The sequence below is a fragment of the Empidonax traillii genome, unplaced genomic scaffold (genome assembly GCF_003031625.1).
Source record: "Empidonax traillii isolate 1590-97213 ecotype Southwest subspecies unplaced genomic scaffold, ASM303162v1 scaffold156:size1289327, whole genome shotgun sequence".
Classification (NCBI taxonomy): Eukaryota; Metazoa; Chordata; class Aves; order Passeriformes; family Tyrannidae; genus Empidonax; species Empidonax traillii.
The window spans coordinates 332,124-355,521 of record NW_020955349.1 but is presented as its reverse complement, the minus strand read 5'-3'; the positions used below and the strand labels follow the sequence as shown (position 1 = coordinate 355,521).

The 23,398-nt window shown below is 40.4% G+C and overlaps 1 protein-coding gene across 18 annotated transcripts in view; it reads left to right on the top strand.

The window, feature by feature from the left end:
* The first annotated feature begins 16,884 nt into the window (after positions 1–16,884).
* Positions 16,885–23,398, top strand: part of ABLIM1 (actin binding LIM protein 1) — a 134,573-nt gene continuing 128,059 nt past the window's right edge. For 3 of the 18 annotated variants that reach the window (XM_027884869.1, XM_027884864.1, XM_027884863.1), the window contains exon 1: positions 16,933–17,257. In XM_027884869.1, the coding sequence (XP_027740670.1) occupies positions 17,020–17,257 (238 nt within the window). In that variant the 5' untranslated portion in view covers positions 16,933–17,019. Of the gene's footprint in view, positions 17,258–23,398 lie in introns of all 18 variants that reach the window. The other 15 variants (XM_027884873.1, XM_027884876.1, XM_027884872.1 and 12 more) reach the window with 9 other exon arrangements.

Here is a 23,398-nt window from a genome sequence, read left to right as displayed (position 1 = left end):
GGAATGTTTGCTTGGCTACACTTTATGTGTCTATAAAGTTTCACTTTTCTGGAGCACAGAAGACGTGGCATAATACTTGTTCTAAGCACTTGAAAATAATTGCTGTGCACAAGCTCTGAAGAAGTTGCTGTAAATTTGTGTCTGCTGCGAGACAAGAGACAATGACACCGATGCAATAATTTCATAGGGAAAAAATTCTGGAGGAATCACCACTGGAAACTGTAAATGAGAAGAATTACCAGCAATCAGGAGTGTCAGCCTAGACTGGGAGGTGGGGGAAATTGTTTGCTGAAGTAGTGAGGAAGAGTCTGCTTGTAATTTCACTCCTGTGATCTGGTGGTTCATCTGCTGTCACTTACGAATCAGCTCTGGTGGAAAGGCCGTGGCATCCACAGGAACTGTATCAGGGGCATTTTCCATTGTATGGGACTTGGAGTGACATAAGGAGATAAGCTATGAGGGAAAAGGGTAAGTTAATTTCCTTTGGTAAGAACTTACTGGTATCCTTTAAAGTCTCTGGGTTTGGTTGGTTGTTTGTTTTTGGTTTTGGGGTTTTTTTTTTGTGTGTGTTTTGTTTATTTGTTTTTTTTTTTTCTTCTGTGGTTTTGTTTTGTTTTAAATAAATATTTCTCTTTAAACAGGAGGTGTAATGGCTGGACCACTGGGTTGGGATTCATGACATCTAGATTCAGTTTCGAAGCTGGCCATAGAGTTTTGTGGTCCCAGAGAGATCACTCAGTTTGCCTGGTGTTTTCCCCATCTGTAGTATGAAAAGAATATCTTAACAGGGATAAAATCTCCCAGGGAGCAGGTTGAGCTAATATGGCCTAATGTTCTCTAGGAAGAACTGCTTTTGAAACTTGAAGGAGAAATGGTGGTGCTCTCTGTGTGTCCCACTAGATGCAGTGGGGATGTGCTGACTCATGGACCTCTGGCTTTCTGAAGTGGCTGATAACATTCTTGATTAGTAGGTTTTCTGATACTGGGTGGTTTGTGGGTGCTTCTGTCTGGGTTACATGAAGTCTGGAAAGAAAAAAAGAGGTGGTAAAAGAAAATGAAAATCGTACAAGTGATTACAAATTTTGTATTTAAGAAATGTCAGATTGTTGGTCACTATGATGGAGTCATGGAGAATACTGTTGTCTTTCTGTTTTTCTGGCACCAGTGTAGCTTTGTGTATCCCTTGCAGCGCAGGGATTGATTATTCTCAATCACTTTGTAGGAATTACAATAAGCCTGAGAACTGTGTAGGACGGAATAATCTAAATCCGATAAAATTGCTGGAGAACTAACAGCCAGAAAGTCTCTGCTGAGCTTTAATAGCCAACAAAAACATCTCTCTGCTGAGCATAATACACTGCAGTGTTTCCAAGTCTTGTCTCTTGGCAAGATTTACATGGTTTTTTTGGGGTTTGTTTTTTGTTTTGTGGGTTTTTTTAGTGTTTTTTTTTTTCATGAGAGCAACATACAATGTTTATGACAGCGCACTGGCAGATTTTTGAACACTCTGGAGTTTCTGGAGACTAGGCCTTCAGCATTAGACAACAGAAGTCCTGAAATGGGACTTGGGACTAGTACAGCATGTGAGAAGTGATCACAGTGTACAAAGCTACCAGGTATGTTCAGTTAAATTAACATAAGGGAAAATAAATATAGAGTCAATTTTATTAAAGAGGTGATGTGTATGTACATAGACAGCCATATAGATGACTTAAATTTATACATGTCTAATGCTGCAGGTACTAATAATACATAGCTGGTGTGAGTGTGTGCCTTGTAGATTTATATTGAATCACTCTCATCTTCCTTCTCCTTTATCTCTTCACCTGAACAGAAAAGATATAAAACTGCAGTCACGTGGTGTACTTGAGGAACTTGTCTCTTAATGAGGACAGAATAACTTATTTCTGGACCCACAGAGCTCCTTTTCACCATTTTACCTGGGACAGGTACACAATATGCAGTGGTACATAAGAGCAGAGTAAATAGAATAAATAACTTCTAGTGGTCAACACTTCCTGGGAATATAGTGCTTTAATTTTTTGTCCGTAGAACAGGAATAATTGTATCTGCTTACCACATCAGAGTGTTAGTAGTGATAATTAAAGTGTGGAGTGCTTTGAGTATTAAAAGGAGAATGGGGTGAAAATAAAGCAGTGTTTCTGATGAGCTATTCATTTTCAGTGAGGCACGTTAAACTCCAAATGGAGTGAACGCCCTGTCCTGCACTCCACTTAATTTGGCAGCAAATAAAATTTGTAAAGCCAGAGGAGAACAATACCAGCTGAGAATAAAGGTAGAGAGACCAGATTCTGTGCCTGTGTTTACATTTGTCTGTGCGCCTTCATGACTGTATTTTTAATAAACTAGCTGCGAAGATGACAATTCGTTGTGGGAAAAATTAAGGCAAGAGTCCAGGAAATTCAGGATTTAGTGTTTGAAGAGGGGAATTAAAAGTACTTGGCCAAAATTTGGTTGGATTTAGCAGTTCTCACTAAAAGGAACCCAAAAGTTTTTATGTGTTTCTGGCATCTTATCATTTATGATTAGAGGAGAAATGACTTTTTTTTTGTCATCTAAAGTGAAATCTTGAGGATAAAGTTGGATTCTTGTTTCAGCAGCAACTCTCAGTCCATATTCATGAACAGAGGACAGTAAGTGTGTTCCAGAGAGGCCTTTGGGTTGCAAGTTGTCAGCTTCTGCACCTTGTGTTTGGCTGCTTTTCAGTCACATTTCCTAGGACAAGAGTTATGCAACTTCTCTATCAGTCTTTCCTCTCTGCTTCTTTCAGGGAAACAGAACTTAAAGATACTAACCAGTAGTGTGGGTACAGGGGAAAAATGAGAGAGTGGAAAGAAGAAAACGTGAGGTTCAGAAGGTATGGGTGGAAATTGGAGAATCTGAAGCAGTTAAAGAAGACGGCTTAAGGGTTCTGTGGATGATTTAAAGGACATGGAGAGGAACTGGGAAAGTAGGCAAATGGAAAGGAACTGGAAGTCATTCTGGGAATGGTATTGCCAAGAGGATGTTACAAGGAGGGTAGGGCAAACCTGATGGGTGTTGAGGATGTTGGACGCAAATCAGTCAGAATAGAAAGATTCATTAGTTCATCTGCTCATGGAACAGTTTGTCTCTGGGTATGTGCAACTGCGTAGAAGGAAATGCCTGGAAGTCTGCACTTACAGCAGCCTAATTGCTTCTGTCCGGGAGGGGTGCTGTGGGAACAGAGGGAAGATGCTTGGCCCTTCAGCTTTCCCTGCTCCAAGTGTGTGTGGAAAGGGGTAACAATGTTTCTTCCACAGGTCCTTCCTCTTTTGTTTAGGTGCAATATAGCCAAAAAGAAAAGCAGTGGAGTGGAGATGAGACGCAGAGTAAAACAGAAAGAAAACAGCCTCAGGAAAAAAATGAAGTCTGTTTGCAGGCAACCTTTGAGGCTGTCTAGGATTCTTTTGTATGAAAAAGAAAGTTATCAATAGTACCAGCTGCTTTGAGATGGCCAATACAATGAAACGTGTCACTGTTTGAAAGACAGCATACCAAGATCTTGATCACTCGTGGAATATCTAGAGGAAAACATTCACTCTTCCTTTAAACCGTTTGGGAACACAGACACACCTATTCTGCTTGGGCCACTCCCTTTAATACTGTTCAACCCAGGAAATGCGAGGAGTGGAGCCACAGAGTGAGCACCTCTGAAGGCTCTCACTTTTTCCTCCAGCTTGTCGTCCGTACTCTGGGAGGCTGTAGCTTTTGAGGTCCAGAAGCAGTACTGCTTGAGAGCACAAATGGAACTAGAAATACATCAGAGCTCTGCAAACGGCAAAGGTTTGTCCTGGACTGTAGCTCTGCTGTGTAAATCTCTATTGGTAAATAACATAGGTTAAGCCTTCCACAGGACATTGGTTCTTGGATTTACAGAAGGAAATCAGGCTGAGGAACTTCTGTTGGACTGAAATTGGGGTTTTTCTGATAAAGCGATTTCTTTATTTCGGTTTGTTTTTCTTTACTGGTTTAACAGTCAAAACACCTCCCCAGCCTGGTGTGTTTTATGAACAGTGGACTTTGTTCCTGGCGGGACAGCGTGTGCATGCACCCATGTGTTACTCCCCTGGACTGGATTTCTTAATACAGGGAGCAGTGCATAACCCAGTGGAATTAAACGTGCTTGTTCTCCACGTGTATTTTTGTAAGAGATAATTCACTGCTCTGTTTTGCAGTTTTCTGTCTTTTAGGTAAAGATGACGACAACACGCTTTTGCTGTGGGGTGGGTTCCGTTAAAGAAGAGGTTTTAGAGTCATGTAGTGGAAGGTGACATAAGAGTTCTGAGTCTTGCTAATTAACGCTTCGAGTGAAAAGCTGATAACAGATCCGCGTTAGGGTGCTTCTGAGGACAGATTTCTTTGGTGTTTAACCTGGAGAAGCCTCGTTGTGCAATCTGTGACTTACTGTCTGAGCACACCTACGGGTTCCTGGCTGTCCTGCAGCCGCCTGTCGCAGGCAGGCAGCAGGGAGGGCTGTTCAGCGGCTGTGGCTTTGCCTTTTCCCCGGGCTCAGAGGTGCTGCAGGAATGACTCTGCAGCACAGGATGCCTGTGAGCAGGAGGCTGCAGGAGCTACCTGGAGGGCAGACTCGAAGCACTTTGCTTCTACACACCAAAAGCACATTCAGCACAGTTTTGGTGGCGAGTTACAACAAAGTGATACAAAAGTGAATACTCTTTGCAGCCAAGAGACATGCAAATCTTAGTTTGCTTAGTAAACATTTCTCTTTTTTTTTATACCACAGTCTTAGATAAAGGCGGGGGAAGAAGCATAAAAAGATATATTTATCTTTCTTGGTAACTCAAGTGTGGGTAGTTGCTTTTTCTGTTATGCCTGGACAGATAAATAAGCCCTTGGGGTACCCATCTGATTTCAGGGGTTAGAGGTGGAAGAAGTAAAGTCCTATATTTTTCTTTGCATTGTCTAACCAAATATTTGTCTCTTAAAAATAATGTCTTACAGATTTCATCTATCTTTATGGGCCTGGAGATTAAAAAATGTACAAGTAGACATATTAAAGAACTGTGTGCACATCTTTATGAAAAGTATCCCCTTACCTTAAAAAAAAAACCCAAAAAACATAACCCAAACATTCTACCAACTGCTTATAACAATTTTTCCATTGCTAGTTAGTCTTTGTAGGCCAAACACTTTACATTAAGTTAAACTAGGTGTAAAAGTCCTATTTCTTTTCTTTCTCCCAATGTGTGCTGAATTAGGTGATCAAAATTACTTAATTTTCTTTCCTCATTTCTTTATCTTATTTTAAATGCTATATTTTATTTATTACATGAATATAAATTATTCTCCACAACAGAATGGCATTTGGTTAAAAATCAGCTGTTTCTGTATATTCAGAGACGTGGCACTTGGGGACATGGTTAGTGCTGAACTTGGCCATGCTGGGTTTAATGGTTGGACTCAGTGATTTTAGGAGTATTTTCCAACCTAAATGATTCTGTGTTCCTCTAATTCTATGATATTCTTGTGATGTGTCCTGGGGGGATTCATTATAATGTGATTGGGCTGAATATCTGTTTCTCCATTCCTGACCAGATCCACTGAGAACTGGGGAAGTCTTGCTTGGGTCTCTGCCTGCTTTGGTTAATCCTGGTGACTTCTTGGGTGGGTGTGGAAATCTGTTCTCGCTGTTGGGTCCTGGTAGACAAACTCCTGGCTGCCACACTGAGAAAGCACAGGAGAAATGACTGAGTACTTCTCCCTGCTATTCTGTAGGTTTTTGCACTTTTTCTTCCTAATGTTAGGAGGAGGTTGAGAATCAAACCATCTTGAAATATAACACATATATATGTAGAGATAACTGTTTGTCATTTCATTACAGTGGCTAATGAAAACAGATTGTTTTGTTTTACTTTCATTTTTAATCCATTTCACGTGCTGGCTTTCTCATTCTAGAAAAATGATCCACTAATGTATTTTTTCAGCTGTCTATTTTGAGGTGGAAGGCCTGACCTCATTCTGGTGATAACCCAGTAAGCAGCTGGAGAACTGAAATTCTTCACTTGCTCATAATGAATTAATTGATTTAGGGAAAAGTACTGGGAGGATCTGGATTTCAAAGAAAGCATGAATGTGTGTGTGTGGGAGGGACCTCAATAACAAAACAATTGGAAAACCGCTACAAAATAATGCATTATCTTATAATTTATTCCTAGTTTAAAAGGAAGTAACTGGAAGCTGCTGCCAGCTAATTTCAGTCTGAAAATATTCACAACATATGTTTCGAACATAAGGTTTTCTACAGATAAATGCTGTGGTGGTCAGCACCTGTTTTAAGTGATTCATCTGAAAATTTTGCACAGTGCTGCTAGAAGAAGTTCATCAATCAGTTTCTGTTCACACAGCCTGACAGGTTGGCTGGCTTGCCTACTTTCTTTAGTTGCTGTTTTGCTATTCTTCACTTCAGAACTATTCCTAAATCAAACTAGAGCAAAAGTCTGACCACAAAAAATTGAAGATGACTAGAGGGTGTTAATACCAGAAGGAATTGTGAAGCTGAGCTCATGGAAAAGGGATTTTTTTTCTTGGTTGTTGATTTGTGTCAGTGGTAAATCTGTGTATTAAACAAGTCCCACAGTGGTAACATCAACACAAATAAAAGGAAACAAAGTTTTGCTCCAGACTGAGGGAGTGTTTACACTTGAAAACCCCAAACAAACTAACCTCCTAGTATGTACTATTAATAGTTGTTTGCATTCTACATAAACTGAAGAATCAGGCCTCTCATTGTGAAGCAACTGTCTAGATGCAACATTTAATATATTTTGAGTAACAGGAAGTACAGAGACTCCATGATGATGACTAAGAATGCAGCAGAAGATCCTTCCTCAAAGATGGCCAGGGCCATCTTGACTTTAAACTATGTTCTAGTTACAGTTAATTCAAAATTAATTAAAATCCCACACTTGTGTTTAAAGTTCACCAGCTGGAAAAACTACTTTTCTTAGTAGCCCACGACACACATAACCTTTAAAAAAAAATTAACCTCAGTAGATGGTGTTTGGTCAAGTAATGGCAGGATGAAAGCAAGAAATTCTTGCTGAAGAAATGCTTCTGTAAATCATTGCTGCAAATGCAGTAGGGTAAGTGTCAGTCCCATAGTCATCACAGTGCTCTTAGATTCTTTGTAGCTACTCCATTTCATTCACCATTCCCATAGTTTGTGATACCACTGGAATGATTTTTCCCACTGTTGTAAGACCTTATCTCCTACCTTCTCTTCCAAAATTGTAGAGGGCTTGATCGTGATTGCCCCCCACTTCCTCTGCAGGATCAAGATTTAGTGCTGTGTTTGAATAACTCTGATGGGTTTTGATAGGCACAGCTTCACAACATGGTACATGTCAGGGAAATATCGTAAGATAAGGCTTGTCCTGTGTTGAGTGGCACTGGTGAAGAACAAACCCAGCTGTACCTGTTGTCAGATCGAGAACATGTGTCTCCTCTTCAATGTCCTGTCAGATTTGGAAGTTGGCTGTGTTTCTCTGGCCGTTGCTTTTCCTGATAGTTCCAAATCACAGCACTTATTTGAGTGGATTCCAGTAAACTATCAATACAAAACCAAGCAAACTGTTTGTATGACCACAGAATATCCCGGGGGACCAAAACCTCTCTTTATCAAATACTAGTTGGTACATGGTACGTTATATGTCATTTCCTGCCATTCATAGATTGAAACAAATTCCAAGTGTTTCTTCTGCCCCACCAATGTATTTTCAGATGTGACTGTACCTCATTTTTGCCTGTGCAGAGTGTGATCCCTGTGTGAGAAGTGAGCTGCTCATGATTTTGCTTAACGGACAGTTTCTCAGTTTTTAACACAGCTCTTTTGAGCACTTGTGTGTGTGTGTGTGTGCAGCTGATTTAACCAGCAGATAGTGCTGACCACAAGAGGAAGGGTTCAGCAGTGCTGTAGGATTTATTTAATTAGAAGACAAAGGTTAGCCAACACAGCATATTTAAAGCTGCTTTTATTAGGAATGCTGGCAGTGAATGAAGTGATCTGATGTCATTTTTGGCATCCTGTAGTAGTGCCATGCTTTCCACTATATAGAAAGGTAACCTCCTATTCTTAGTTGTGATGGACATTAACAAAAAGTTTGTACTAACTTCGGGTAGGGGCTTAAATTAGTCCTTACAGTGCAAAGAAAGAATCTGTTTTAAAGCTTCGCTGAAGCTTGGAGAGGGCAGTGTGACTGCAGAAGTGATCCCTTTAGAGTTGTGCCATGCTCCAAGAATGGTTGTGTTGTGGGGGACATCATGAGTTGGACGCAGCAGGAGAAATAGTTCTTATGATCATATGTGCTGGGGCTACATCTACAGCAGAAAATCTACTGTTAGGAGAGAAGGGGTGATGTTACACTAAGATGTTCAGGTAGCCCTGCAGTGATGTGAAGAAGACTTTCTTCTTGTATAATTCTTTGTTCAGCATTTCAGTAAAGTTACTGTGCATATTTTTGTAATTATGTGACCTGTCAGAAGGGAGTATAATAATATCCAGTTTATTTCAATACATGACAAGTGGAGTGGTGCTTTCTTTGATGCCATGCTTGTAACACATCACTCTTTACAAGGGTACAGGAAATAAATATGAGGATTGAAAGAACACTGAGCTTTCAGCTTTGATCTCTTTGCTTCCCAAATTATTTCTGTCTCAGTTCCTATGAAGTCTACGTTGTGAAGAGAATTTTACAAGGAGTTTCTCCTTTTAGCTGGAAGGAAAAATGTCGAAGTTCAAGATAGGAAAAGTAAAGAAAAAAAATATGATTAAAGGAATTACATTTATCTTGAAAGTCTTTGCTCCGTTTAAATAAAAGACACCTAAGCATTGCTGAGGAATAGAAAAAAAGCTTCCTACTGAAGATCTGAAGGACTGCCAGCTTCTGCCAGGATCCTTTTGGCTAATTGCTCCCCAGAGTGGCTTAGGCATCTCTTTGACTTCAAGCATAGAGCTCAGCCCCACGGAAGTCGTGGGATTATTTATAAGCTTTAGGATAGGCAAGCACTTGAACTGTGTTGTGGAGTCAGTTGTTCAATCACACAATCTTGGGGGTGCAGCAGTTTTTCTATTTATATTTCATATAGCTTTCACTATATCCTGCCTACAAAATTGCTTCAGTTGTCAGCAACTGCAGTTGGTTTTTTTCCCATGTATAAGTAAAAAGGATTGGTTTTGCTGTAAGAATACACAGTGCAGTGTTCTTGACATTGTAGATCAATAGATTAGCCTTGTGCTGCCAGGAAATAAAATGCTGAGCCACCTCATCTTGTAATAATGCAATAGACAGATCCATTAATGCACACACTCTTATTTTATGTCTGAAAATAGATGTGAACAGAGATTTTTTTTTTTTTCCATGACTACTCTGAAATAAACATTGGAATTGATAAAGTAAGGTAAATAGCTTTTGGTTGAATTATGCCTTTTGTCATAACCTGAAAACTCTTCTAAGTCACAGCAGCCACAGCAGAAGTGATTTTGCTTGTTTGGGGAAGAATAACTAAAAATGGAATTTTCAGATCAGAGAATATGTACAGAATTAACTCTGCTGTATTCGATAACCTGATTTTCCATGGAAAGTGAGCACTTTTAGTGTTAAATAAGGGCTGCAATCTATTGGAAAATCGTTGAGAAATATGGTAATGAAGTTGTAAGGTAATAGAGATCAAGGAGGAGCACTCAGCTATGCTTTACATGACCTCTTTTTTAATGCTGACCAGCGAGTTCCTACTGTTATTATCTGTGGTACTTCTATAGTTTCCATTATCACAGAATCTGAAAACTTCAGTCTTTAATGTACCTATTGTTACAAATCCCTTGTGAGGGAGGGAAACTGATAGGGGGAAACACAATGAAAGAGATTAAGGGAATGGCTCAGGGATGAACAGCAAGTCTGTGGGAGAGCAGAGACAGCATGTTTCTCAAATCCCATGTTAAGGCTTGGAGAGGTAGTAGACAGTACTTTGCTAACTGGCATTATTGTTTTGTTTTTTTTCCCCCCCCTGACATAATTTGAATATTTCATTTGGTGATTGATTTTCTTTGTACTATTTTTCTGTGTACTATTTCAACCCAGCTCATAATTTCACGTGAAGGTAAATGGCTGATATTGCTCTCTCTTTCATCCAAGAAAAAAGATGATTAGATGTAATCTCAAGCATATTGTTTACATATCTTTGTTTGTTTAATCTTTCTGCTCACTGTTTCACCGGAGGATAAACTTGGTGGTTGTTGGGATTCAGGGAAGTGAGTCAGATGCAGTTTCTGAGCGTACTGCAAAGGGAAAAGCATTCCCAAGAGCTTGCTATGCTGCCTGTCCAGTGTTACAATGCACTGCAAAGCTGGGCTTTTGTTATCAAAGGCTCATGTGCCATGGAAGTTATCATACATGGTTGATAACAGGAAGCTGAGCACAATGCTTTAATTCAGCTGAGAGATTTTGCAAATGTCATCAGTTGGGAAAGGAAATTGTCACTGCATGGTCTTAGTTAAGTCTGAGAAATAGAGTTGTGTTTTCTCTTGCATTTTTTCTTGGTTACAAATTGTAACAGGAGAATAAAGGGCAAAGCGATGTTTCATGTATGTTTTGGAATGAATACCAAGAAACCAATACATAAAATAACATTTTTTTTCTTATTTCTGAATTAGTTAAACAAAGTAGTTTGTGCATGCAAATCTTGCTGTTGATGTGTAAACCTGGGGTTCACTTTGCAGTGGGCCACCTCAGGAGATCCCCAGATGTTTTTTTCAAAGAGTTGAAGTTTGATTTTGTACAATGATACAAATGTAGCTTCACCCTATTCAGACTTGAACTTGCCCTTTCACTTAAGACTTTCAGGGACTTCATCGACTTGACAGACTTTGTAACAGTTCTTCACTGCTGCGCTTGGCATGCGTGTGCTGCAGAAAGAGGTGTTTTGGATGGAATTTGGCTAATGATTACTCAAACATCAGTTATAATAGCAATGAAGAAAAAAATCTGCTGTGGCAGCTTGATGACGAGCCTGTATGGGAGACTCCTGCTTAATTGTGTTGCTCAGCTGAGTTATAACACAAACCGTTCTACCTTTGATATCACTTTAACCTGAGTTAGCTCTCCTCAGTAAGCCACTCTGTTTCTTTTTTTTCAGCACAGAGCTGCCTTGTGGTTGGTCTTTCTGTTTCTCCTGCCATAAGCAGTAGTATGGCTTACTTTGTAGAACCTTACGTGGGTTTAAACCAGCAAACTAACTTGGTAGAGACCTGCAGACTGTAGAATTCCTACCTCCTATGCTTTTATAGGCAATAAATTGTTGAAGTAGTATTAAATACTAATAACTAGGCTTTTCAATCTGTTCTACATAAAACTTGCATCTAGATGTACTTGCACAGATCTCTCTTTAAAGTGTCTGCTTAGTAGTAACAGTGCTTAATATGGCTTTCAGCAGTCAATAAATGATCTCTATGAAGTATTTTTTCAGGAGTGGATATGGTCTTAGTCAGGAAGCAGCGAGTGTAAAGTGAATGGACAAAAACCAAGTCTAGCGAACAAGGAGCATATTTGCTTGTAAGGAACACCTATTCCTCACTGGTAATCATCACCTGAGTCAAGCCAAAACTGTTCTGCAGGTGTTTAGCTAAGTAGATCTCATTGGTGGTGTGATTTGCACTGGATTTTTTAGGTGAGGAGAACAGAGACAGGTATGTGTGGCCACTGCAGCTCGCTGGCAGCAGGACTGCTGAGTCAGTTCTTGTGTATTTTCTTCTCAACCAGGATGACAACAAGATTAGATGGGCCTCATGCTCCAGTGAGTGGGCTGTTACTCCTGGCTGTGGTGCCTTAGTTCTCCTGAAATACACTGCTGGAAAGTACCAGAAAACATCATGGTGCTTGTACCTGGGCTGTTTTGGGGTTTTCTGAACTAGTGGTGCTCTTATAGCAGTGGACATGTGGGATTGCAGGATCATCATGGAATCATGGAGTGGTTTCGTTTTAAATGAAATTTTGAAAGCCATCTATTCAAACCCTCTTGCAATGAGCAGGGACATCTTCCACTAGATCAGGTTGCTCAGAGCCCCACCCAACCGGGCCTTGAATGTTTCTGGGGATGGAGCATCCACAACCTTTCTGGGCAACCTGTGCCAGTATTTCACCTCACTCATTGTGTGCACTTGATCCCACTGTCCAAGCCATTGCTGAAAACACTAAACAGTATGTACTGACACATTTTAGTAGTGCTGGTCAGTCTGTTTCTGGATTTGAGCTGGCTGAATATTTTAATGTCTCACTGATCTGAGCATAATCCTAACAATATTTCCCCTCGCGCGGCAAGGGAATGGATTTTGTTTCAAATTGAAAATACTTTCTGTAAATTATCGGAATATGATAGCTGAGATACTTTTTAAGGACTAAAATATGATTACTTCAAAAGCCACAAAAGAGCTTTGCACTACCGTTTTTTAAAGCTCAGCAAATTTTATCTAGGACCTGAATTATTAATGGAGATAAATTGGAAGAGGAAGCTCTGTTGTCTTATCAGTCTCAAGCGAGCAGTAGTTGGTTGACTTTGCAGAGAAAGGCAGCTCCTTCTGAAACCATGAGTGAGCAGGTCCTTGGTGAGGAACCCTACGGTGTGAAGGGCTTGTGTCAGTATGCCCAGAAGATGACTGCCTGTTTTGGACATTTAGGTAAAGAAATTAAGATGTGCATGTGGATTTTTTTGGCCTTCATTATGGGGATGAAGTGTTTCCTCAAGGTTACAGTAAATAGCTGAGGGTTTGTACGTCATCCTGAAGTCTTGAGTAAGTAAATTGTGTGTGTAGAAAGTGAAAAACCTTCATGTGTGGAGTAATTTTACCACAAGTAACAAAGTTTTGTTTCTTTTGTGTGTGTGTGTGAACTTGAATATTGGAATTTTTTTGCTGTCGCTTGCTGTTTTAGTTATTTTATTGCCTGGATAATTATATTTCATTGTATAAATAGATATAGTGCTTCCTTATTTTTCATTTATATGAAAACCCTTTTTTTCCCCTCCTTACTCCTTATATCTTTGAGAATTCTTACATGGGAGAGTAAGATAATCGTGGTAATCCTATGGCCTTGGATAGATGCAAGAAACACTATTTGGGGCTACCTATCTGTGCAATAAATTTGAGGGAAAAGGAAAATTTCATTTTGTTTTACCTTGCTTCCTGTGTTTTTATTTTGATTATTTTCTGCAGATAGGTTTTGCAGAGCTAGCGTGTCTGACTTCAGTTTCTTGAGTTTTTGGTTGGGGGCTTTTGTTGCTTTCAATATAAGAATAAAGTCTCATTCAAATGCATTTGCAAGGAGTTTAACTCCGATGGCAGAAGCAATTAAAGACAGCATTAGTGCACTACACATTTCTGCCTTTTACTTAGCTGAAGGGCAAGTCTAATCCTCAGTGTTGCTCTGGAGCATGGAGAGATATTTCTTCTACGATTTGTTTAGCCCTTGTCTGATTTTCACTCTTATTCACTGCTTGCTGTTCTGTTTTGCAATTTTTTGGGGGATTGCAGTCGTATTTTTTTGTAACTTCTGTTCTAGTAGAATTAGTACAGAAGCTTCTATTCCTGCTTGCATATGAAACATGCATGTATTTATATCATCCAGGCAGCCAATTGGTTTGGTGAATTCAGAGGGGATTGAATAGGAAATGGTCTTGAGACAGCTGGAAATATTTATAAATAAAATATTTATAAAGTTGGTCATGAGATAAAATATTTAAAGTAGCTATTCTGCTTAATCCTGTCTCATATCCAGCCAGCCCCCTGTGAAAACTGCCAGTCTGGAAAGTGCCCATACCTCACACTGTGCTCTGTGAAGGCTCGAGATCCCAGCACCGACTGCTTGGATTAGACACAGCTTTGAATTGGCAGTGATTTAAACATGATTTGCTGCTTGGCAGATACTGAGAACATTTCCTCAACACTAGTTCTGAGTTGAGTGCCCTGGATTCCTGAGGCTGGCCCTCAAGAAACGTTAGGACAGGGTTGTGCTCTTGTGTTTCCTGCCTCTTCCTTTTCTCTTCGGCAAGAATATTAGAAATCATTTTTTTCCACTTAATTGAGTGCTTTATTTAAGTGGTAGGAGATCACTGACTTTTTGATTCAGACTAAGGCTGAATCCCAGAGCTTGCTAACAGTGTTTTGCAGGCCTTGTCCTGTGCCTTGGACACAGGGATCTGTCCCTCAGAGCCTACTTTTTCAAACAGTCCTTCATCTGATTTGGGAAGCCACAGCGATGCTTCCTGCCCTTATTTTGCTCATTTCTACTGTTTGTCCCCTTATATTGCATACTGACAGGATGAAGGCTCTTGAACACAAACACTCTACTTAAACAAAAAAAAATACCAAAAATTATATTGCTTTGTGTTATAAGGAGCAGGTGGTATGTGGCCTTTGGAAGGGTGGTTCTCAGACAGTGACAGCAACAGCCAGAGCTGGAAAGGGGCAGGATAAGAGAAGTCTCTCTCAGAGGAAGGAGAACCTTATTTTTAATTAAGCAGGATACTTCCACAGTGACATGTTAGGGTCACTACATTCTGGTCTGTGGTTCCCCACCAATCCCATGTGTCTTGGTGGTGGAAGGACGCTGGATTGTGCACCACTGGCACAACATCAAACTCTTCTCCAGTGGTCACAGGCTGACTGTTTCTAGAGCGGATATACAGGTCATACTGGTTTAGTTCTTACTGCAATAGCTGGTGTAGTGACTGCCTTGGTGAGTGGAGCTGAAGGTTGGAATCAGCGTGGATACAGCAAAAACTGGGGAGTCAGTCTTAAACCAGTTTGTTCAAACTCCAGTGAAGGACGAGCTTTTCTTCCGGCATTTAGGCAGCCGAGCAAACGTTGCCATAGTTTGAACAGTTTCTGCAGAGCTCACCTTTCTGCTTTCATGAGGATTAACTTCTGCAGCAGAGTTCATGTCTGGGCAATGTGTGCTTTTGCCTCACCTATCTCAAAGGGCAAAGTCCACCATGACGTGTCGGTGAGGAGAGCTGGCACTGCTGTTGTCAGATGTCAACATCCTTCACCGATTATCCAGCAACAAATGACGCTCTTACACTGAGAGATACATGTGCCAACGTGCACCCAGCCATCTCCTATGAGTCATCTATGTGCGTTAAGCACTGGTGATCCACCTCCAGCTGAAGTAGAAGTAGAAGCTTTTGGATTTTCGGAGCTGTCTTTTCCCTTGAGGGGCTGCAGTGTACAGGTCAGTAGGCTGAGAAATCTAGGAGAGATTGAAAAATTGCTGCAAAGCTTCATTTCCTAGGAGAAATGATTAAAACACAGCATTTGCTGAGATGTCTGGTGTGATACAAGATACTCTAAGGCAGAACTGGAATTGCTATTGACAGATTTTCTTCCAACAGTCCAGCTTGCTTCCTATCTCCCCTATTTTCCTCCTCTCCAGATTCCCCGTATGCCTTTCTCATCCTCTTAGTTCCTTACTGAACCAGCTCTTCCTCAAACGTACACTAGCATCACCCCATTAAAATTATTACAGTGTGCAGATTTATTCTGGCTTTGCCCTACTGTATCTGTGATTGATTAGAAAACTCAGGAACATGGCTGTTTAAGGGAACTGTGATTTCAGGCTTGTTTTCAAGATAATAGTCATACTGCTTGAGAAATAAAAAGTGATTCAACTCACAGGAGCTGTGTAATAATAGATGATCAAGGTCTGGATTTATGAGATGATATTTTCTCTTTAAAACAGTAAATAAAGCAGTCTTCTCTTCAAAGCCTGTCCCCATTTGGAGTTAGTACTTGAGCTCTGAGTTTTGAGGGAAGAATTAAGTGACAGTTTCTCACTGTGCTCAGGAAGCCTATTGGTAGTTTTTTTCACCTGCTAATTTAGTAAAAGCCCTACTGGAAGCAGTGTGGCGATTACACCAGGTCATTTTGCAGCTACAGTTAACTTCTGTGTGTTAAGTGGCCCAGGCTTTCAACTCCCTGAAAGCCTGTGCATTTGTCTCAGGGAATTTCACTCAGTAAAAAATCTGAAATTGTTTCTGAGCAGATCCATGTCTGGCGTCCACCTGTAATTTTCTCTTACAGGTGATGAATGTTGTTGGTTTGGTTGTTTTTTTTTTAATATCTTTTGCTTTGGAATTTCCTGTGACTTTCCAGTGCCCTGTTGATGATTAACTCTGCCTTTCCCCAGGGAGAAATATTCATTAGATGATTAGATTAGCAAGTCACTGGAATTGGATTAATGTAAATACTTCTTGTAAGTGAAGCAGGAAGGGTTGGCACGGTATCTGCAAAGCTTCTGCTCTCAGCTCTGCAGGAAGGTGGAGAGGAAGAGCAGAATTGAACCAATCCTTAGTAGATAGGGGAGAGCATAAGTGCTTTTGTTTGCAGTAGGCAGTGAAAGCTGCAGAAAGGATTTCTCCAAAGAAATCTGCTCATGAAGCAGTGCTAGCCAGTGCTGGTGCATTCCTCAAAAAGGAGGACTGACATGCTCTACCTTTGCTACAACCTTTTCACTGTAGCACACAGACAGACCTGGCGTGGAGCAGGGCCACGGCAGATTAAATGCACAGATGTGCCTTTGTAGCTTATGATGATGATGATGATTCTTCCATAATAAGATTTTTGACACAGCAAGGTTTTTTGATTTTAAACTAATCCTCTTATGTAACTCAGTTACGTTCTTTCTCTTGTCCTGAATATTAATCTGATTTTCAGATACTCTTTATGGTTTTGTCTCTGATTTTTTGCATTCCCGGGGATGAGATTCAACTGATTACAATAGTTTAGGATGGCAACCACCTGATCAAGCATACTGTTGTGATCTCTTGAAGATAATCACTAAAAATATATCTTCCTTAATCTCCTTTGCTGGCTAAGAGAAAAAGAGAAGGATTGGAAAGGGCAGTGTGCCGTGGGTAGTGGACTGACTGCAAGCACTACAGGTTGCTTTCCCTACTTTCTTCCAAATAGAAATGCCTTCTTTCCCCATCTTAAACAGCTTTGGGAAGCTGTGTGGATCAGGTGATGAACTGGTGCTGGAAAAAGTGAAATATCGAAATTCAGTCAGAAAGATGTCAGTAATTGAGGATGGGAATATTGCAGAGGTCTTGTATCTCATTCCGAAGCAGAGCTTGCTGAAGCAACTGCCCTACTTGAATCCAGATGACTACTACTTGTGCGAGCAGTTATTTGACACTCCTGAGGACCTGGGTAAGTGAAGACTGGCACTGGATCTTGGTTTTTGATTGGTGAATAGACTAAATTGCTTGTTACAGTTACCTTATTTGTAGCATAGCAGCAAGATACTTTATGACAGTAAGTGTGTTTGGGTTTGGAGAAATATTTATCACTGACAGAGAGGGGGGAAAGAAGAAAAAAAGCCAAATTAGAATCTGGATAGTCAAAAGTAGTTGATGGACATAGATGCAGCTCTTTCTGTGTGACCTATCCTGGGACAAAGGGGACCTTAAACTTCAGAAGTATTTAAGCTAGAAAAGAACCTTTTGAGAGCATAGCATGCTGCAGTGGTGTGTTCTGAGCTTTCCTAGGTGGTCTGAGAACCTCTATTCCCTTTTGTTTGTTTTAAACTTATTGCCAAGGACTATCATTTGAAGCTGCCTCATTCTTGAATTGGAAGTGATTAAAAGTCTTCCTGTGTTCACCTTCTTGTCACTTGTAAATTTATTAGACTTCTGTTCTACCTTTTATGCAAGTACCTCCTTTTTCAGCATAAGAAATCATAATTTACTTAGATGCAATTTGTGCAGAAGTCAGTCCATGCCTTTGATTATCCTTTTATATGTATTTTGCTAATTCTATTATAACCCTTGAAAAATTGGGGAATAGAACTGTGTTCAGTGTGTATCATAACGTGGGTATATGTACAGAGTCCTAACAGTGCTCTTTGTTCCTCACAGTAGTTGCTAAAATTTGGTTTTAATTAACACTGAACACTGGTTTATTACTTAATAGAGCTATCAGTGGTGGGAGAACTTATATCTGGAATTCATCAGCTTAACCAATTTGTTACAGTCTGTTACAAATTTTTTAAAAAACCTCCAGTATGTAAAATTGTCTATAAATGTTAATCTGAAGCTTTCAGATAAATTTCAAAGATTTATTTTCTTCTAAGACTTGCTTTATGGACCTCAGTTTTGATAACCCAAACAGTTTATGTGCTGGAATTTTGCCTTTACTTGCTAGATCAAGAAAGCTGCCACATACTTGTCACTCTGTGCAGCCCCTCAAAATGTTAATACTGGTTGTATTTGGTAGGCATGATTTACTTTGGTATATGTCACTTTTTCTTATGTGCAAAAGCTTTCTGTTAGTCAGCTCTGCATCCCATGAACTTCATGCTGTAAGAGTAGAACTGGCCAAAACCCACATGCTGTTTCAGATAGTTTCTGCTTCTGAGTAATCAGTTTCTTTTTAAATGAAAATTTTAATTTAAGTGTTGCTAAAACATGAGGCAAATATATAATATAGCTGTGAACTAGAAAAAGCAACTACCATTCTCCCTTGCCAGCCCCCACAGTGTTTCACATTGGTATTCTGGAGAAAACTTCTACAGACACATTAGGCATTTTTATAAACCACAATTTAGAGCTGAAAATTATTTGAATGAACAGTGATCAGTGTATGATCAATCCAGGAAGGGCTCCAGAGAAATTCTTTGCTGTTGTAGCAAGGTGGGAGCGAACATTTTGCACGTGTGCGATTTTCTTCTAGTTTATATGGGGTTAAACAATCTAGAAATCTGCAATTTTGTGGTTCTTCACTCATTTGTAAGCAATTAAAAAGATAGGGGGACAGGTCCTGTTTAGCATTGGGCTGAAATAAATAATGCAAATAACCACTGTGGGGTTTTTTCCTTTCATCCTACAGCATGGGGTGCTGCTATTCAGTAGGATGGATATGGTGGTCCTGCTGTCCAGCGCTGTGTGTAATGCTAGCTGAAAGCTTGCAAGGTGTGTGGTGTCCCAGCTCTCTCCAATCTGTGAAGCAATTGGAATCAGAATCTCGCCTACTTAGAACAAAACCAGTGGAATGCTTTTTGAAGACAGCCTGGTTGTAAATGCTGTATGTGACTTTAAGATGCAAACCACATAAGACTGTCTCCTAGGCCAGCTTGTGCTGCTTGGGGATTACAGTCCCTCAAGTACTACAAGATTTAGCAGCTTATAAACCCTGCTGGAAGACAGTTTGCTGTCTCTATTTGGCTCTGCAAACAGAGATTAGAAACTACACTGTTCAAGGCATTTGGAGACTCACTAATTATTATTTTCCTTCCTGATTATATGTGGATCATAACCATGAGGAAGGGCCGATATGTTGGGTTTTGGGAAGGTCAGGAATTATCAACAGGTGCAGAGCTATTTAGTGTTCAGGAGGTGAGCCTTTGGAATCTCATCCCCTTTAACCCATGACTTGCTTTTACTTAGGACTTGTATCCTGAAATTCATCCCCTTCATAACAGTAATGTTGGAGGTTAAACTTGTCTCATGAGGTTAAATCATACTGACTGTTAAAAATACTCTAAAAATTGAAGAAAACTTAAAAAAAAAAGGAGTTCAAAAGGAGCTTCAAGTAACTGAAAGGACCCTTACTCTACATTTCTCTTGATTTCATTTGGCCAAAGAATGATGACCCACCTTCCCTCCTGTGTATAGGGGAGGGGGTAAGGATGCTTCTCATTAGAGAGGTTGCCAGTCATGTGGTTTGCTGCAACGAAATCTGTCTTAGCCTGGAAGGCCTGGTTCAGCACTTGGCTTTGATTTTCTGAAGGCAAGACCCTGTGGAAAAATGTCAGGACTAGTAAAAGCTGAAAACTGGTTGCAAAGGAGCAGTGGAATTCTAAAGAGAAAATTGGCTTGGAACTGCGTGATGTTGCTTCTTGTACCAGATACTGTCACCTGTCCCTTGTACCAATGACACCTTATGCAACGCTCCAAAGTGATCACTCTTTGGCTACCACAGTGATGTGCACCTGAGGGAAAGGAGATATACACCATATTACCTAACTGACCTCCTGTAGGAGTTTAGTAACTCTTTATGTAATGGTCTTTATTTAAAGCATCACTTGTGAGAATGGCCGCTTCTGTTGGATCATGTAAGGGAAGACAAAAGGAACTAAGAGGATGAGAAAGGCATGTGGGGAATCTGGAGAGAGGGAAATTGGGGAGATAGGAAGCAAGCTGGACTGGTGGAAGGAAATCTGTGAAGTACTAAAGTCCTAATTACTCTTCACTGGGTAAAACATCTGGCTGGATAGCTGGGACCAAGGAGTGGTGCAGAATGAATTTAAGTCCAATTGGAGGCCAGTGATGAGTGGTGTTCCCCAGGGCTCAGTACGGGGGCCAGTCCTGTTTAATGTAATTACTGATGATCAGGAGGAGGGGGTTGAGTGCACTCTCAGTCAGTTTACTGACAACACCAAGTAGGGCAGGAATGTAGATCTGCTCGAGGGCAGGAAGGGTCTACAAAGAGATCTGGACTGGCTGCATCAATTGTATGGGGATCAGTAAGATGAAGTGCTGAGTCCTGCACTTGGGTCACAATAACCACATACCTCATTCTGAGGAATTCAACCCAGCTGGGGAAAGGTCTGGAGCACAAGTCTGATATGAAGTGGCTGAGGGAGCCTTGGAGGTGCTTAGCCTGGAGAAAGGGAGGCTCAGGTAGAACTTTATCAGCTACCTGTACAGAGGTTGTAGTGAGGTGGGGGTTGGTGTCCTCTCCCAAGTAAAAGCCATGGGAAAAGAGGAAATGGCCTTAAGTTGCACTAAGGGAGGTTTAGATTGGATATTAGGAAAATTTTTTCACCTATAAGACGTTGGAATAGGCTGCCAATCCTGGAGGTATTTGAAAGATGTGTAGATGAAGCACTTAAGGACATAGTTTAGTGGTGGACTTGGCAGCACTGGGTTAAGAGTTGGACTCAATCTTAAAGATCATTCCAACCTAAATCATTCTATGATTGTATTGCTCTTTACAGCTTCCCAAGGAGGGGATGCAGAGAGGGGGGTGCTGGTCTCTCCTCCTGGTGTCTAGTGACAGAATGCACGGAAATGGTTCAGAGCTGCACCAGGAAGAATTTCTTCGCTGAGAGAGTGGCCAAACACTGAAATGGGCTTCCTAAAGAGGTGGTCAATGCCTGAAGCCTTTCAGTGTTTGAAACATGTGGACAATGCCCTTAATAGGCTTTAACTTGGTCAGCCCTGAGTTGGTCAGGCAGTTGGAGCAGATAATCATTGTCGATAATCCAGTTGAGATAGTCTATTCTTTTTTATTCTGTGAAAAAAAATAGTCTGATTTTTTGATGGTAGTCTGATTTATGAGAAAGAAAGTCTGATTTTTCTGTGTGTATGTTTGCAGAGAGGAGAGGTCTAAGAAATCAACAAGGTAGATACAGAGGGAAGACACAGGCAGAGTGTTCTTGAGAGGAATGGGCTTTACAGCTTTGATATAAAATGTCCAGTTATAAAATACTAGTGAAGGATAAAACATTGGAATCTTCACATAGTATTTTACATCTAAGCTCCCACACATCAGTTTTCTTGCATTAGTAGGGTTTTCTTGCTGGGCTGTGGCAAGAGAGCTGGAGCCCCCAGTCAGGGAAATGAACTCTCTGTGTAGCCCATTGCCATTTTCCATTCTTAGCACCAAGGAGTGCCCAGGATCACCATGAAGGATGCAGTTTCTTTAACACCAGTCCATGTTGTTACTTGGACAGAGAGAAGGAAGTGACAAATGAAAAAAAAAACAATTCCTATTTTAATCTTTGGTTTTACCTGCTAATGGTGTTCATAGTAGCTCCCCACAGAATGGATACTTGGTGTGACCTACAGACTTAGGATTTTTGGGGTGCTGTGTGAACTTGTCAGGTGTCCAAAGCTAAGCAATCTGAAATGTGGCAAGTCCTAACATGGGAGAGGAAAATCCAGGTTCTGCTGACATGGTAGTAGGTGGTACTTTTCAGATGCAGAGAGGTGGCTGAACAGACTGCTCCTGTACTGCAGATAAGGTGGTTCTTCTTTTTGATAGCTTTTCAAATTGATTCCTTCAAATGAGCAATGTCTCCTGGCCTCAGTCCCTATAATTTATTTTTTTAAATAATGCTGACTTGTATGATTGAACAGCGAGCATGCTCTTAAAATTTGTGGCAATCCAGATTTGGGAACATTATTTCCTCCTTCTGCAGAACAATGTCTGAATTCAAAATAGTCCTGATAAGTCAGCTGAATGGTTTGAAATTACCCAGTTGAATTTCAGAGACTAAAAGTGTTAAGTGTGGACTAGCACAGATAAGAAATGGAAACTAACACACACTGATCCAGAAAAGTAAGTGGAGGATAATGATGCTTAGCACAGTGTAAATATAGATTGACTGTATAATACTGCTACCATTCTTTTTCTGCCATCTTACATATATATTCTGGGCTGTGCTATATACAGCAGCCAGATAATTTTTCTCAGTTCCTGACACTGAAGAGGACTCTGCTGGACGCTGTCTCTGGGTTTGAACAGTGCATTTTGAAAAAGGTACTGATAAATTGGAGGGAAATTAGGAGAACGCCGAGGGAATGGTATTAGCGAAAAAAGACTTATGAGAAAAGATTAATGGAATTAGGTTTGCTCACTTAGTGATAAGTGAGGGATTTAGTCAATCTTCAGATGAGTAAGGGATTCTCAAATGGAGATGTGTTCTGCATTGTCCCGAGAAGCACAAGGTATCCTTGTGAAAATTCCTGAGTAGCCGTTTTGTGTTGAGTAGGATGTAGAGCTGAAACTCCATCTCTGTTAGGTCCTAATAATCTTTGGTTCTCTAAATATGTACAGTTAGCTTGGGTTTTTTGATTTTAATGAAATGTAGAAAAAAAAAGTAATCAATTAAGATCAGTTCTTCATCATCTGCCCATTTTCAATATCTCTACTGCAATTTAATCACTGCCACATTTTTACTTAAAATGTTAGAGCAATTAATAGCTTCTTAACCCTTGGCTTCCTGTTTCAGATTTCTAGCAAGTTGTTGTCAGTGCTTGGATCAATCTAATCTAATTGGCTTAGTAGTAAATCAGTGGTTTAGCATTAATCTGCATTAAGGGAGCATCGTTCAGAGCAATGGAATTCACCTCTGTAGGGCTCTGCTGCTCCCTCTCCCAAATTTTTTGTTATCTGTAATCCCCTAAACAAGAACAGAATTGCAGTTTCTAGGTGCTAGCAAGAAAGATGAGCTCAATCAGCTGTAAGGTGAAAGAAATAGCGAAAATGTTGCGGTTTCCTCTGTGCTGTGTGCATAGGCAATAGCAGCAGGGTGAAGATTGTTAAGAGGAATTGAGGCAAAGATCT